At 37.8% G+C, this 17,702-nt stretch overlaps 1 protein-coding gene and 1 long non-coding RNA gene across 2 annotated transcripts in view; one reads left to right on the forward strand and one right to left on the reverse strand.

Annotated features, from left to right (window-relative positions):
• Window positions 1–2,552: 2,552 nt before the first annotated feature.
• tnfrsf1b (tumor necrosis factor receptor superfamily, member 1B) overlaps window positions 2,553–17,702 on the reverse strand; it is a gene marked incomplete at its 3' end in the record, with an annotated part of 26,018 nt that continues 10,868 nt past the window's right edge. Inside the window, 9 exon segments of the mRNA NM_001089510.2 lie at window positions 2,553–3,362; window positions 4,514–5,490; window positions 7,309–7,343; window positions 7,498–7,566; window positions 10,153–10,379; window positions 10,454–10,544; window positions 11,670–11,828; window positions 13,076–13,201; window positions 13,293–13,392. Coding sequence (NP_001082979.2) covers window positions 5,089–5,490; window positions 7,309–7,343; window positions 7,498–7,566; window positions 10,153–10,379; window positions 10,454–10,544; window positions 11,670–11,828; window positions 13,076–13,201; window positions 13,293–13,392 — 1,209 coding nt within the window.
• Window positions 10,153–17,598, forward strand: LOC147841890 (uncharacterized). Its single transcript, XR_015503049.1, has 3 exons — window positions 10,153–11,936; window positions 12,985–14,757; window positions 15,309–17,598. It is a non-coding gene; the product is annotated as an uncharacterized LOC147841890 (long non-coding RNA).

Consider the following 17,702-nt stretch of genomic DNA (forward strand, 5'->3'; position numbering starts at 1 on the left):
CCGATTAGTTGACTCATCTTAAAAAAGTGGCAAACCCCTTGCTTTTAAAGCAAATAGTTTGCTTTACTTTAAAAATTAAACCCATCGCTTTTAAATGATCAAGTAAATGAATTAAGTGCATAATTATAAATTTATGTTACATCAACTTAACCATTCCTAGTTACAACAGATTTACTCACTTATTTAAGTACTGCCATCTTGTTGCTTTTAAGGTGACGGGTTACTCACTTTAAGTGAAGTAACTAAACATGTTTTACACTGTAATCTTAACCTGTAATAATACAAAACCTTTAATAAAAATAATGCAATATATCTTACAATACAAAGTCTTCTTAAACCCCTGTTTATATAAAGTGCACTCAAAAATTCCTAAATGCAATGTAATCTCAGCACATAAATGAGTAAAACATCCAATTAGCAGACATTAAATGAACTGAAAAAATACTAATTGCTTAAACAGCGATACAAATCTTTAATCAATTGAAGTGCAAATAAAAGTGCAATACATGCTCCTCTCTTTAACAGTACTTTGAATTAAGACATTTAGCAAATGCCTTTAGCTGAGGGTACACATATCATCATTAAAACAGTAAATTAACTGAAAGACTAATTAGCCCTTAAACAGTAACATGAGCTTATTGTCTATTTTTTGATAAAAAATGCCCTTTTTGTCCTTGTTTAGCATAAAGAGAGTATAAAATTATGTATTAAAACATGAATTAGTGCACACAACATTAATTGCTACTTGAGTGGAAACATCTAGTTTAACCCAATTATATAAATTATATTACATTTAAGTTTGATCAGATTGTTTGTTAAAAGTATAGTAAGTGCAAAATATGCACTTTTGTTCATCAAAGATAAACATTATATTGCATTCAGATGTATGGTAAATGCAATAATCTTAAGTGTAGACGTTTATTCAGACACCAATCAAACTAAAAGCAGATAATCAGCCTTAAAGTGGTATACTGAGAGCCAAGTCTAAAATAATGTCCTTTCTTGTTTATATTTGACATTACATTGCAATTAGGAATCTCCCAACCCCTTTAAACAAATGAATATTTCAGCAACTCTGCTCTTAAAGGGACAGATCTCCCAAAATCACCTTCCATCATCATTTACTCTTGTTCTAAACCTGCTTGAGTTTCTTTGAACTGTTGAACACAAGGGAAGAAAAAAACATCCATTGACTTCAATAGTATATTTTGCTCAAAAAGTCAAATGCGACTTTCTCCCAAAATTTCTCTGTATATCCACCTCTGTGTTCAACAGGAGAAAGAAATTCAAGTTCAGAACTACTTGAGTGTGAGTAAATGCTCAGGAGATGGTAATTTTGGGTGAACCGTCTCTTTAAGACATTAAAAGGTGATAACACACTTAATTATATAGCTTAATACATACTATATACACATCAGTCTTAAGGACAGGACACACCAAGCCGATGAGCTTGGTAAGTCCAGCTAGTTGGTTTGGTGTCCCACACATCGCCTCTCATTGGGTTAACATTAGAGCAATTTATCATGTCGAATTAGCATTAGCTAAAGAGAGCACTCTGATTGGTTATTCAGCACGAGTGTGACGTAAAGAAATGGCGTAGCAAGTAAAGGATTCAAGTGAAAAAGGAACCTAAAAAGATTCTCAAATTTGAGAAATATTTGCTCAAGCGAATCCAGCGGCAATTACTGTGATAATGAAGCTAAACACTGCTTTGTTTACTCTTTGTTTGTGTGTGCAGAAGTTTAAGAAAACTGATTCTACTGCCCCCTGTGGAGTGGAATTGTTTTGAGATGTGATCCAACACAAGGTGACAACACAGTTATGCCGAGTTCAGACTGCATGATTTTCAAACTAGTCGTGTCACAGATTTTTTCACACTGCATGACTATCTGGGCTAGCGTTTCGTCGCGGCTTTGTTTAGACTGCAAGATGGTTCGGCGACATGGACATTCACATTTATGACTTTACTATAGGGAGAATCGCCGACAACTTCGTCCAAACTACGTCTCACAGCCAAAAACATGTAGTATATATTTTGTTATTAACTATATAATGAGAAAGAAGCCTTTAATGGGGTAGAACATGTCAAACAGACACGGTTGCTCCTGAGTCCTGTCAAACCTGCACTAGTTTTTCCTCCATTTCGTGGGTCCAAATAAACCGAAAAAGAGCGCTTTTAACTTCTCCCCCAGCCTCCCGCTGGCCTGCAGCAGTTATACACACACGCACACACAAGTGAAAGCTGCTCTCTCATTGGCTGTAGGTGATCGCCGATGTTATTTTCAGTCAAAACTCAATTCACACGGTATGATTTGAATCGCCGACAGCTCCAGATATTCAGCACGCCAAATATCTCACAGGCATCGGCGACTCATCGGCGATTCTCTCAGATCGTGTCTTTGATCGTTCATACTGTGTGATTGTCACTCACGTGCACGAGCAGCGATTTGCCTGTGATTTCAGGCATTTGTCTGCGATTTCTCAAAACCTGTCGGCGAGCCAAAATCGGGGTTAAAATCACGCAGTCTGAACTAGGCATTAGATTTCGTCGCTGCTAGTTGTTTGGCGTTGGCTTGGTGTGTCCTGGTTGGCCCAATTCAGCATGTCCAATCATCCAATTGGTGTGGTCTCAAGCAGTTTTTTGGTCCAGGCGTGATTCAACACGAGGCGACAACAGTTTGATTTAGTTGGTGCTAGTTTTTTGCCGTTGGCTTGGTGTGTCCCGGTTGGCCCAATTCAGCATGTCCAATCATCTGTTTGGTGTGGTCACGCACAGCTTTATAGACTAGTAATTCAATGCAAGGCGACAACACAGTTGGATTTGGTTGGTGCTAGTTGTTTGGCGTTGGCTTGGTGTGTCCCAGTTGGCCCATTTCAGCATATCCAATCATCCGTTTGGTGTGGTCACGAGCAGTTAATTGGTCCAGATGTGATCCAACGCATGGCGACAACACAGTTAGATTTGGTTGATGCTAGTTATTTGGCGTCGGCTTGGTGTGTCCCGGTTGGCCCAACTCAGTATGTCCAATCATCCGTTTGATGTGTTCACGCACAGCTTTATGGCCGAGACGTGATCCAACGCAAGACAACAACACAGTTGGGTTTCATTTTTCGCTTTCAGTTTGGCTTTGGTTTGGTGAGTACCAAGCCAAAAAGGATCACAAAGAGGCCGTAATTTCACTACATTTCTTGCAAACGATGTGAATTATCAAACATATTTGCATGAGTGAATCCCTCTGTGGTGAGGGACAACTTCTGTAATAATGGTACTGAACGCTGCTGTATACACTTTGTCTGAGCACGTCGGAAGTTCGGCTTCCCTTTGCGGATGAGAACACAAACACTGCTCTCTACTGCTTTACGGCTGTTTCACATCGCAAACGTCAGCAGGCAGTGTTTTTTCGGCATCCATGTTAACAGATCAGAGCTTTTATACCGCACGCAGCAGCAGCGCGAGACGTGAGCGTCGCTAAAGCAGCAGTGCAGCGATAGTTTTAAATTAAATTAAAGTGACAGTGCATTGATAATGAAGACCAAAACACATTGAATGACAGTAAAAAGTAGCAATTTACCCAATAAATGCGTTAATAATATAAACTGATGTATATATAGTCAATCAAATGAACTTAAACGATTAAAAACAGCATCAAACATTTATTTAGGCCCGAACTACAAAACCAAATGTAAAACAATTTTACTATCAGTTTTGCTTAAGTTGCACGCTAGTGTTGCAGGAGAGGGGAAATAGAATATTTACGGGAGTTGTAGTCCATAGCGAAGTGTCGACACGCATGCTGGATTATGTGAGCTCGCTGTGTTCTGTGCAGCTGAAGCAGAGGAAGAAAGTTTTATTCGGCTTTGTTTTATGTTTACTCAAGTTGCACTGTGAACCTGACAACACGAAAATAAGTAAAAGAAGAGCCTGCATTAATTACTTTTGTCCATCTCATCCTCTGCACGAGCATGAATTAACGAGCTGTTATTCTGCCGCTGGACATCACTGAAGCGGAGAAAGTAACACTAGTTTGATCATGTATAAATATCATTATAACTATATTGTATAACTATAATTATAACTATGCCTACAGCAACCTGACAATCAAAAACCAAATGACATGATGTCACAGGCGATTGTCTTCTGATTGTAGACACTTCTCATATAGCTTGAGAAGCATACAGTACTATTTGATCTATAAAATTTATAAAATAAACATTTGCAGGTTAAAGAAACAGCATAGGAGGAAGTTGGGCTTTGGTGCAGATGAAAAGTTTAAAAAGTGTATTTTTATATAGAGAGACATGGGTAACTAGATAAAATAGACAGAGATAGGGTGATCTCTGTAGCAGTTGCCGAAGAGCTGCGTGCTGCAGACGCAGCTGGGGTGAAAAACAAATGCCTGCGTGCTGCTTTTGCTCGACATACGCGCTGCGCTCGCGCTGCTCACGCACTGCTCACGCACTGCTTCTGCTTGTGGTGTGAAACAGGCGTTAGACAGACATGCCCTCTTGCGCAGGCACAGAACGCGGCTCTCGTTTTACTCGACTTTCTTAAATTTGCTGCGTTTACATGCAGATTTTTGGTCCAGACGCGATCCAACGTGAGGCGACAACACAGTTGGGTTTCATTGGTGCTAGTTGTTTGGCATCAGCTTGGCGTTCCAAGCTATCGGGTTAACATCGAAACTCGTTGGTTCAATTCAGCATGTCCAATCGGTGTTGGCTGAAGGAAATCTGAGCACGAGTGTGACGTAATGAAGTGACGCAGCAAGTAAACAATTTAAGTCAAGAAAGATCACAAAGAGGTTGACTGTACGTCCAAATGATTTGGATTATTAGAGTATCAAACATATTTGCATGAGCGAATCCCTCTATGGTGAGAAACGATTACTGTGATAATGGTACTAAATGCTGCTTTGTTTACTCTTTGTCTGTGCACTTTGGATATTTGGTTTCCCATTGCGGAATGAGAAAACAGACACTACCCCCTGTGGAGCAGAGAAACACATCCTCTTGCGATGCTAGATGTTTGGCGCCAGCGTAATGTGCCACAATCCAACATTTTTAAAGGAAATGCATTCATATGAATGTTCAGTAAAGGACCGGGCCGCTCTCCTGCACCGACTGCAGCGCTTCTTTGCCATCCTCTTGTTGGCAGGATGATGTACAGACCTCCTCTTGAGAAAGCGGCACCAGCGCTTCTGGATGTGGAGTCAGAGTGGACGGGTTGATGGGGATGGAGCAGGACGTCGCGGCCGGGTTGAGCTGGCAGTTGAATGTGGCCGTGATGCTGAGATTGAGCACAGGGCTGGAGACGGACGGACATTCGTCCTGACTGCTGCGCTCCAGCCACTCACTGCTGCTGTGGCTCTGACCGCAGTCCGGCTGACTCTGACTGTCTGACGAGCTCATGGACGGCTCCGTCTGGGTTCTGTCCACATGTAACAGATGCTGATGGTCAGGTGTGCTGCTCTGTGAGGGATCCTGCTCCACCTGGAGACCACAAGAGATGAGCAGAATGCCACAATGCAGTGTGATTCGCTTCATATTGTTTGATTTGCTTCATGCAAAAAAAAGTTTACTAATTTCTAGTCCAAATATCTACAAATTCCCTAAATCATTTTTGTCTTGTTTTCAAAAATAATGTTTAGATTGAGTGTTTTTTTGTTTGTTTTTTGCTTAAAACAAGCAAAATAATGTGTCAATGGGGTAAGAAAAAAAATCTGTTTTTTCCTTTTGATATGAGATTATTTTACTTTCCCCACTGGCAGAATATTTGGCTTTATTATTGTTTATTATTATTATCATTATTGATTTTTATATATATTTTTTATATATTTTAGCTTTAGATTTGACTTTAGAACTGATTAATCTAATGTACAGTGCATCCGAAAAGAATTCATAGTGCATAAATGTTTTTATTTTACAGCCTTATTCCAAAAGGGATTAAATTCATACTTTTCCTCAACATTCTACACACAATCCCCCATAATGACAATATGAAAAAAAAGGTTTTAAAATTGTTGCAAATTTATTAAAAAACCTTAAAAAAAAATCACATGTACATCAGTATTCACAGCCTTTGCTCAATACTTTGTTGATGCACCTTTGGCAGTGATTACAGCCTCAAGTCTGTTTGAATATGAAGCCACAAGCTTTGCACACCAATTTTTGCCCATTCCTCTTTCCAGAACCTCTCAAGCTCTATCAGGTTGGATGGGAGGCTACTGTGTACAGCCATCCTCAAGGACATTCACTAAGTTTTTGTAAAGCCACTCAATTGACATTTTGGCTGTGTGCTTTGGGTTATTGTCCTGCTGAAAGATGAACCGTCTCCCCAGTCTGAGGTCGAGAGCACTCTCAAGCAGGTTTTCATTCAGGATGTCTCTGTACATTGCTGCATTCATCTTTCCCTCTATCCTGACTAGTCTTCCAGTTCCTGCTGCTGAAAACATCCCCACAGCATGATGCTGCCACCACCATGCTTCACTGTAGGGATGGCATTAGTCTGGTGATGATTGGTGCCTGGTTTTCTCCAAACGTAACGCCTGGCATTCACTCCAAAGAGTTCAATTTTAGTCTCATCAGACCAGAGAATTTGGTTTCTTATGGTCTGAGAGTCCTTCAGATGCCTTTTGCCAAATTCCAGGCAGGAGTGGCTTCCGTCTGGCAATGCTACCATCCAGGCCTGATTGGTGGATTGCTGCACAGATGGTTGACCTTCTGTAAGCTTCTTCTCTCTTCACGGTAGAACGCTGGAGCTTAGACAGAGTGACCATCGGGTTATTGATCTCCTCCCTGACTAAGGCCCTTCTCCCCCGATCACATCCGAGCTTATGGCCGGGCAGCTCTAGGAAGAGTCCTGTTGGTTCCAAACATCTTCCACTTATGGATGATAAAGGCCACTGTGCTAATTGGAACTTTTAGAGCAGCAGAAATTTTCAGTAACCTATCCCAGCCTTGTGCCTCGAGATAATTCTGTCTCTGAGGTCTACAGACAATTCCTTTGTCTTCATGCTTTGTTTGTGCTTTGACATGCACTGTCAACCCTGGGACCTTATATAGACAGGTGTATTCCAAATCATGTCCAATCAACTGAATTTACCACAGGTGAACTCTAATTAAGCTGCTGAAACCTCTCAAGAATGATCAGTGGAAACAGAATGTAGCTGAGCTCAATTTAGAGCTTCACACCAAAGGCTGTGAATACTGATGTACATGTGCTTTTTCAGCATTTTTATTTTTAATAAACTTGCAACAATTAAAAAAAAATCTTGTGTTACATTGTATACAATACACTTGAAAACCTACCGTGTTGACATCTGTGATGGGAACTTTTGTTAAACCTGCTGGAGGAAGAACAAAATGTCACCGAAAGCATACCGATCTTAAAACCATACTGATGATGATGATGATTTAGAGAGAACACAACGTGAATCTGAACAGCTGATAGCATTTAGCTGAATAACCAAAATCTAATCTTGATTGAAATTATCATACCTTTTCGTTCTCGTAACTTGCAAGTAACCACCGTCATAACCAGAATCAGCAAAACCAGCACAACAGCACCTGGAAAGACCAGAGAAAATCAAAACCACTGATGAAGAGCTCAGATGGAGGAGAGCAAACAAATTCATTACAAGAAGAGTGAAATATTCAAGCAATTTCGCAGAAACACAGTTAAAAGTGACACATTGATATATAATTGAACTCAAGGCTGGTTAGGGATTTACTAACAATACATTACCAGGCTTTACTCATCTGGATGGATGGTACCAGGTTGTCCTTCAATGCACCAGTGTAAATTTACAGTTTTACTTATGAAGAGCATGAAGAACTCAGTGTATATGCTTTTGTTATTAAATACAAATTTTGCTTCCATTTTTCTCAAAGGGATTTTAAGCTTTTTTTTAACCATTAATCAAAAAAAAAATATTATCTTTAAGAATTACAACAAACTCTGATTTCAAATGATATATATAAACAATTATAAATCAATTATAAACAATTATAATGTCTATAAATAAACAAGTCTGAAAATATGACCCAATTTTTATTTGTTGCTAAGAAAATGCTATAAATTCAATTTTTATAATGTAATCTTATGTGTGTGCATGTATATATATATATATATATATATATATATATATATATATATATATATATATATATATATATATATATATATATATTTATATATATATATATATATATATATATATATATATATATATATATATATATATATATATATATATATTTTAATCGTAACTAGAAATACAGAGAATGCTACAGCATCATGGGTAAAAATAATGTTTGTTTTTCTATATTAATTTGCTATAAAACAGAAATACTAATACTAAATTAAGTTGAATTTATGCAAACAGATGTGTTCAACAAACGTATCCGTAATTCGTCAAACTCACAACTGTCTGTGTTTAAAGGTTTGTTATATTGGATTTGGAATGCTTGAGTGTGATTGGTTGATCAAACATTCCAAGCGGAACATATTTATGGAGCCAGATCAGTCTCAAAAATAATACATGCACAAATAAAATTCATACGTACACAGCACAATTCACATTTACAAAAATAGTTCGTAAATACAACACACAATTTGTGAATTTACAAGTAAAATGCATAATTATTTTCGCCAAATACATTGGATGTGTAATTTATGAATCATGTTTGAATTTACAAATTGGAATTTTGTGTAATTACAAAATGTGTTTCAAACTGACCAATTGGATTTGTATTTTTGAATCGTGTATTGAATTTACAAATTGGATTTTTTTGTATTTATGAATCTTGTTTTGAATTTACAAAGTGGATTAGTGTATTTTTTTAATCATGTCTAGAATTTACAAATTGTATTTATGTATGTTATGAATCGTGTTTTGAATTGACGAATTGAAATTTGTGTATTTTTGAATCATGTTTTGAATTTACGCATTGGATTTGTATTTTATGAATCATGTATTAAATTTTCAAATTGGATTTTTGTGTATTTATGAATCGCATTTTGAATTTTTACGAATGAGATTTTTGTGTATTTTTAAATCGTGTTTTGAATTTTTACAAATTGGATTTGTGTTTTTATGAATTGTGTTTTGAATTTACGAATTGGTTTGGTGTGTATATTATGAATTGTGTTTTAAATTTACGAAGTGGATTAGAGTATTTTTTTAACCATGTTTGTAATTTACGAATTGTATTTGTGTATATTATGAATCGTGTTTTGGATTGACAAATTGGATTTGTGTATTTTTGAATCATGTTTTGAATTTCCGAATTAGATTTTTGTGTATTTTTGAAACATGTTTTGAATTTTTACAAATTGAATTTGTGTTTTTTAATCATGTATTAAATTTACAAATTCGATTTTTGTGTATTTTTGAATCGTGTTTTGAATTTTTACAAATTGGATTTGTGTGTATATTATGAATTGTGTTTTGAATTTACGAATTGGATTTGTGTGTATATTATGAATTGTGTTTTGAATTTACGAATTGGATTTGTGTGTATATTATGAATTGTGTTTTGAATTTATGAATTGGATTTTTGTGTATATATGAATCGTGTTTTGAATTTACGAATTGGATTTTTGTATATTATGAATCGTGTTTTGAATTTACGAAGTGGATTAGAGTATTTTTTAAATAATGTTTGTAATTTACGAATTGTATTTGTGTATATTATGAATCGTGTTTTGGATTGAAAAATTGGAATTGTGTATTTTTGAATCATGTTTTGAATTTCCGAATTAGATTTTTGTGATTTTTGAAACGCGTTTTGAATTTTTACAAATTGAATTTGTGTTTTTGAATCGTGTATTAAATTTACAAATTCGATTTTTGTGTATTTTTGAATCGTGTTTTGAATTTTTACAAATTGGATTTGTGTTTTTATGAATTGCGTTTTAAATTTCTGAATTGGATTTCTGTATTTTTGAATTGTGTTTCATATTGTGAAATCGTATTTTGTAAATGTGAATTGTGCTGTAAATGTATGAATTAAGTTTTGTAAATGTATTATTTGTAACACTGATCTGGCTCCATACATATTTGCATAGTGTCCCTAAACCTGACTTCTGCTACAGTGATTTAAAAAAATCTCAGAAAATAACTTTTATTTATTTATTTATTTATTTTTTACCAGTGATGTAGATGATGGTCATGTAGTCAGGCGGAGGGTTGCTTCGGATCCCTTGTGTGTTTGTCGTCACTGTGCTGCTGTGTTTGACGTCGCTGCTCAATACAGAAACAGTCGATGTGCAGATAGTATTCATGGGCCATATTTCCGGCGTTGCTTTTAATGGTTTCACTACACAAACTGTGTCATCTGTAGAGTTGCCAGACCTTAAAACTGCACTACCTTCACATCTAACAGAAAAAAAAGACATCAGCCATGTGCATGTGTGTGCATTTGTAAGTCTGTCTGTATGTGTGCCTCTTACTTGGTGTGTGGTCTGCATGGCTCAGAGCCACTGCGGTCTGAAAACGTCCCAGTTGGACACGGTGCACACTTCACAACACCTGTAGGTGTTCCTGAATGAAAAAAAAAATAAAATAAAAACACACATTATCATGATGACACTTCATACAACTGAACTATGGCTGCACAATGCATATCATTTCTGCATTGATACTGCAATATGTGCATCTGCAATACTAGTCACATCACAGGATCTGCAATGTTGAATCAGTATTATATAATCAGTATTAGCAGCCACGTTTAAAAACACTTATGATTTGTGGAGTTAATGCAATGTTTAAGCATGAAATTACCAAAATATTTATCATTTACGTGTGTTTTTATCATTTAAGCCACTTTAAAGAATTATCAAAATGAAAAATAATACATAAAAATAATATTTGCGTTATTATTTACTACTTGTTGCTTTATTGAAGCGATGTCACCTTTAAATTTCATATCACATTTACATTTAGTCATTTAGCAGACGCTTTTATCCAAAGCGACTTACAAATGAGGACAAGGAAGCAACTAACACAACTATAAGAGCAACAATGAATAAGTGCTACAGGCAAGTTTCAGGTGTGTAAAGTGTAAGAAGCAAAACATTATTACATTTTTTTTTTGGTAATACAGTTAGCGGTGGAGCCAGAGAGGCAATTGCAGATTGGGAAGTGAAGTATAGACTAAATAGTTGAGTTTTTAGTTGTTTCTTGAAGACAGCGAGTGACTCTGCTGTTCTGATGCAGTTAGGGAGTTCATTCCACCAACTGGGCAGATTGAACGCGAGAGTTCGGGAAAGTGATTTCTTCCCTCTTTGGGATGGAACCACGAGGCGACGTTCATTCACAGAACGCAAGTTTCTGGAGGTCCTATAAATCTGCAGAAGTGAGAGCAGATAAGAAGGAGCAAAGCCAGAAGTCGCTTTGTAAACAAAAATCAGAGCTCTGAATTTGATGTGAGCAGCAACTGGCAGCCAGTGCAAACGGATGAGCAGCGTATTGACATATCACTTTACAGAATATAGATGGTTTCACGATAATTATGTTTAAGTAAAATTAATTATTTTCCTGATGAGACAAATTCAACACCACTACAAAAATCACCAATAACTTAAGTACACATAATAATAATCACTAGTAAGCTCCAATATTAATGTTTGCTTCCTGAAGCTACAGCAGATTATATTTGCCTCTTACCTTTTCTTTGAGCGCCTTCGCCGGGTTTGCAGGTTTTGTATTTTTTACATTCCTCACATGCAGATGAGAAACCATACTTCGAACAGTACATTCCAGGCTTGCAAACACAGACAGCTTTGGTATCAGCGGAGCAGTTCCTGCCGTACATCAGTCCTTTCTCTGGTAAGAAGTGGACAGGAACACTTTTTTAAATTACCAATTAGAATGAAAGAATGACTGTAATTATATATGCAGATCAAGTAACAGTAACATAAGTGCTGTGTGTGTGTGTGTATTAGGGTTGTAACGGTATGAATTTTTCACGGTATGATAATCGTCTAAAACAATACCACGGTTTGACGGTTTCGCGGTATACGGTATGTTACAAATGTTACAAAATAATAGAACAGTGAAGCAAATTTGACTTTTTCCATATAATATATTTTAGTTACTATAAACAACACCACTTACAATGAACAAATAAAAATAAGAAAATAATAAATAATGTGTCAAAGTCCAAATAAAGTCCAAATAAACATGGTGCAAATCCTCAGTAAAAAATAGATATAAATATTTACTATACTATAAATAGTTACATAACGAAACTAGATTCAATATGGAACATCCTTAGGTTCTCTGTGCCAGCATGGATTTGGATCTGGTTGTATGCAATGCAGACAAACAGCTGCATCTTCATTTGCGTCTTTTGAAAACAGCAAGAGCAGCAGTTCGTCTTTGCTGTGTCACTGTTTTGTCATGTTTCTGTGCTGCTGTCCATGCAAAAGTACTTAGTATGAGAATTATTTCATGCAAAACTTTTTTTTTTTTTGCGTTTTATTTAGCCGCGCATAAATGTATGCCTTCCTCTCATTCCGTGTTGTTCAAAAAGCTTGGTCCACAAACAAAAGCGAAACCTATGCTTATTGGTTGTGATATAGCGAGTTTGAACCAATCTGGGCATGGAGGAGGGACAATGCATCAATGTATCATGTCTGATTTGTCCGGAGACACAGTGACGAGCGTTTCTTTGTCAAATCAGCGTTGTCAAATGTTGATGACGTAACCGAACTGATTCCGGAGCCTCTGAAAGTCCGCGAATGTTATGTGATACAGCACTGGAAAGATTCTCTTCTTTATGCCAATCTTTGAATTGTATGAATCGGATCAGCGGATCAAAAGTTATTAAACATTTAAGAGCAATACTTATTTTTAGCCGCGGGCGGCTGTCTCGGTCTTTAAGGGTTAAAACCGTTGATATGCAATTGTTCATGGTATGATAATCGTGCACGTTCAAATCGTGGTAAACCGTCATACCGGTATATTGTTACAACCCTAGTGTGTATAATATATAGCTTTCCAGTTTTTGACTAAAAATACTGCCATGTAAATGGCCTATAATGCTGAAGGCCTTTTTGTTTAAAACTCACCTTCTCTACATGTTGGACACTTGAAACAATTGGGATAATGGTTCATATTCTCTGAGTACATTCCATCTGGGCAGGGTTCACAAACGGTGTCCGAAGCAGTACTGCATTGCACAGACAAGCGAGTCCCTAGAAGAGACATAAAACTTTAAATGGCTTCAAAATCATTTAACACTTCACCATTACACATACAGTCATGTATTCTTGTTTTCTAACGTACCTGGTTTGCATCTACTGCAGCAAAGTCCCAGTTGTTTCATGTAATATTCAGAGGTGGTGTTATTACATTGTTCTTTTTCAGGTCTATATGGCGGAGGAATCTGTGAACACAAAGGGACAAAAATATATTTAGCTACCCTGTTTTCCCTGCTAACTTGTCTCTACCCTCAGGCAGACGGTTCCGCAGCATCCGGTCACGCACCAGCCGACCCAAGGAAAGTTTCTTCCCTCAGACTATCAGGCTGATGAACACTTAACACACCTCACATAGACTCTTCCAAACCCCTCACTGCACACCATCAATATGTAGCATGCACTGCGCTTGAACCAATCCATACTTAATACAATACTGCCTACAACTATGTGTACACCTATTCATTGTACATATCGCTGTCAACATTGCCAATTTTACATTGTCCTGTTTTTTGGGGAGTATGTTGTAGTATTTTGCACTGTCTGGAGCCAGCACCTAAGCTTTTCACTCATCATAGCACATGTGCTGCTGCTGATGTGACCATTAAAGTTATTTGATATCAGTGACATTTTCCCTGGATTATCAGGAACTGATACTTGGACATGTGTCTTGTGAACACAACAGTGCGCACCACTTCCTTATATAGTCACCATTTACAACTCTTTTCCCAATGACACCAATGACGCTACAGCTTGGGCATACAGAGAAAGACTAACGTAACCATGACGCATAAGATTATGTAGATACATCCCAAATAGCACACTTTAAGTTCACACACTCGACCGTGTAGCATAGAGTTAGATGTCATCACTACCTTTTTTTACTAATTGGAAAGTTTCCCAGTCGACGTTTAACTGGTGCCAAATTAGTGAAATAAATGGCCAAACTACTTAATAGTAGCGCATTTATGATTGGGATGAGGAATAATCACTCACATAGGAGAATTGTGCTAGCACAATATAAAATGAATACATAATCCAACCTCAGCAGCCAATAGCCCCTCCACTTCTGCTGCATGAGCAAAGCTGCGAGTGTTGAAGTGTTCAACATACCACACTTAGTTTTAGACATCAGAGGACTAATATTTTCACCAGCTAAAATTTATATTGGTGTCACAGAGGTGCAGTGGGTAGTACAATCACCTCACAGCAAGAAGGTCGCTGATTTGAGCCCCAGCTGGGTCAGTTGGCATTTCTGTGTGGAGTTTGCATGTTCTTCCCATGTCGGCGGGGGTTTCCTCCGGGTGCTCACACACATGCGCTATAGGTGAATTGAATAAGCTAAATTGGCCGTGATATATTTGTGTGTGAATGTGTACATGGGTGTTTCCCTGTAATGGGTTGCAGCTGGAAGGGCATCTGCGTAAAACATGCTGGATAACTTGGTGGGTCATTCCGCTGTGGCGATACCAGATTAATAAAGAACTAAGGCGAAATGAAAATAAATGAATGAATGAAAATTTATATTAGGTGAGTTAATTCTAGATTTCCCTGTAGTCTGTCAGCATGAAACCAGTAAAGTGGACCTATTATGCAGAAATCACTTTTATAAAAGGTTTAAACATAGTTGTGTGGCAGCAGTCTGTAAATATAACCAGCTGCTAATTGTAAAAAATTAAGTAATTCAATTGTTTATAATCACACTTGATAAAAACAGTCTGCAGAAACACTTTGATTGACATTCTCTTATTGTAAGTGTCATCAGAGGGGGAAAGCCCCGCCCACTAGTGACAATCTTTCCCTCATTAGCATAGACAGCCCTTAGTGCACAGGTGTCAAACTCAGTTCCTAAAGGGCCGCAGCTCTGCACAGTTTAGTTCCAACCCTAATTAAACACACCTGATCAAACTAATTGAGTCCTTCAGGGTTGTTTGAAATCTACAGGTAAGTGTGTTGAAGGAGGGTTGGAACTAAACTGTGCAGGGCTGCGGCCATCCAGGAACTGAGTTTGACATCCCGGCCTTAGTGAAAAACAGCTGCCGGCCATTAGAGTATTGAATCTGATGCTATGGATGATATCAAGCCATTTTGATAATGATAACAGTGGTTTAACACTGCACTACCTGACAAAAGTATTGTCGTAGATTCCAGTTGTAAGAGCAACAAATAATAACTTGACTTCTAGTTGATCGTTTGGAAAAATGGCAGAAGGCAGATTTAATCTGTTGAGCTGCATTCCAATCATCACAAATACTGCAGAAGACCTATTGGAACCCAGATGGACCCAAGATTCTCACAGAATTCAGTCAAGTTTGGTGAAGGAAGAATCATGGTTTGGGGTTACATTCAGTATGGAGGTGTGCGAGAGATCTGCAGAGTGGATGGTTACATCAACAGCCTGAGGTATCAAGACATTTGTGCTGCCCATTACATTACAAACCACAGGAGAGGGCAAATTCTCCAGCGGGATAGCGCTCCTTCTCATACTTCAGCCTCCACATCAAAGTTTCTGAAAGCAAAGAAGGTCAAGGTACCCTATAATGATTGGCCAGCCCAGTCACCAGACATGAACATTATTGAGCATGTCTGGGGTGGGATGAAGGAGGAAGCACTGAAGATGAATTCAAAGAATCTTGATGAACTCTGGGAGTCCTGCAAGAACACTTTCTTTGCCATTCCAGATGACTTTATTAATCAGTGATTTCTGTTCAGAGACAAGACTTTTGTCTAAGTAAAGTCAGACCTTACTGTCCTAATTAAATCATTAAAAATCAAGACATAATCATATTTTGGTAATATAAGCGTAATCTAGAGGCCTTTGCCTTTCATATAAGCCACTTCTGACACCAAATAATCAACTAGAAATCAAATTAATATTTGCTGTTCCTAAAAATTGCATCAGGCAAAGACTTGACAGGTAGTGTTCATTTTTGCAAGTTTTATCAGTTAATGAACTTTTTCTAGTGATGCTAAACCAAAAATTAGCACTTTAATTTTATACAGCTCAATTTCTTTAATCATTTGATTTCCCCAACTAAACAGATGTTGATGGCTCTGTTTATTAAATGCCTCAAGCTTTCTATTCCATGCACTGCATTTGCATTACAATAACCCTACACCGAAACAAAAAAAATATTCAACCAACACTCTAAAAATATTGAGTTGTTTTAACTCAATGTTGGGTAAAAATGGACAAACTCAACCACTGGAATAAATGGTGTAATTTAAATTGAATTGGTTTCCCAGTACTGGGCTGCAGCTGGAAGGGCATCCACTGTGTAAAACATATGCTGAATAAGTTAGCGGTTCCTTCCACTGTGGCAACCCCTAATGAACAAAGGGACTAAGCTGAAGGAAAATGAATGAATGAATACATTCTAGTTTTTTACTCTAGTGGTGAAAATAGAAATACTGTGCCTTTTAAAGATAAAATGTGACCTTGATATATTTTTTGGAAATTTAACAATAACCAAATAGTAATCTACATGCTGCTATATTCATATCATTACATAGCCTCCTGGTATATTTGGTCAAACAGAAAACAGGTAAACAAATACTATATGAGCAGTCAGAAAAGTTCCCAGTGTTGAACAAAAGTCCCTTGCTTTTCCTCTGAACTGTTAGTCTGCTTTCCCGATCTGAGTTTCCCAGCCATGATTGTTTTATTTTCCCACACTAATTTGCATATTATTTAACTAGTTAAATGTTTATTAAATGCCAGTCAACTCGCGCTGCGTCATTCGCGCCACAGGATGTCTATTTGCATTGACTTAAAGGGCACCTATGGTGAAAAATCTACTTTCAAAGCGGTTTGGACATACATGTGTGTAGGTATAGTGTAAAGACCAGGGGTCTCAAACTCGCGGCCCGCGGGCCATTTGCGGCCCTCAGTGCAATATTTTGTGGCCAGCGCCGACCGCTGTACACTGACAGAATCAGCGGAGCGGGGAAAGAGAGCGCTCCCCACTCCGCTGATTCTATCCGTACACAGCGGTCACTGGCATTCCCCGCCCGCCGTGTAAACAAAGGGGCGGAGATGCCGGTGACGTCACCACGCACCCCGCCCCTTTGTTAGACGCTGTGACGGGCGGGAAGTGTTTGGAGAGAACTCGCGCCGGCCAGAACCAAGGTAAGCTGTTCCCGCCCCTGCCTGCCACTTAGCTACCTATCTGCAGCCTGCCACCTACCTAGCTACAGCCTGCATCTTATATATATATATTATAGGTAGATACAGACTGGTACAGACTGATGTGACTGGAGTGTGGTGGGGGTGTTTCATTTATACATATATACGCCTTTTTTTTAGGTGAGGGAATGGAAGTTTTGAGTGAGTCTAGACAGGTCTAGACTTAATGATGATCATCTTCAAGCCATACTGAGGGTCTCAACTGCTTTTGAGCAACTGCTTTTGAGCTCAACTGAAATTGAGTTTGAGACCCCTGGTATAGACCGTCATATTGGGGTGAAATAAACACATCCAGTCCTTTTTTTTCAAATT

The sequence above is a fragment of the Danio rerio genome, chromosome 11, assembly GCF_052040795.2.
Source record: "Danio rerio strain M-AB ecotype USA chromosome 11, GRCz13ab, whole genome shotgun sequence".
Lineage (NCBI taxonomy): Eukaryota > Metazoa > Chordata > Actinopteri > Cypriniformes > Danionidae > Danio > Danio rerio.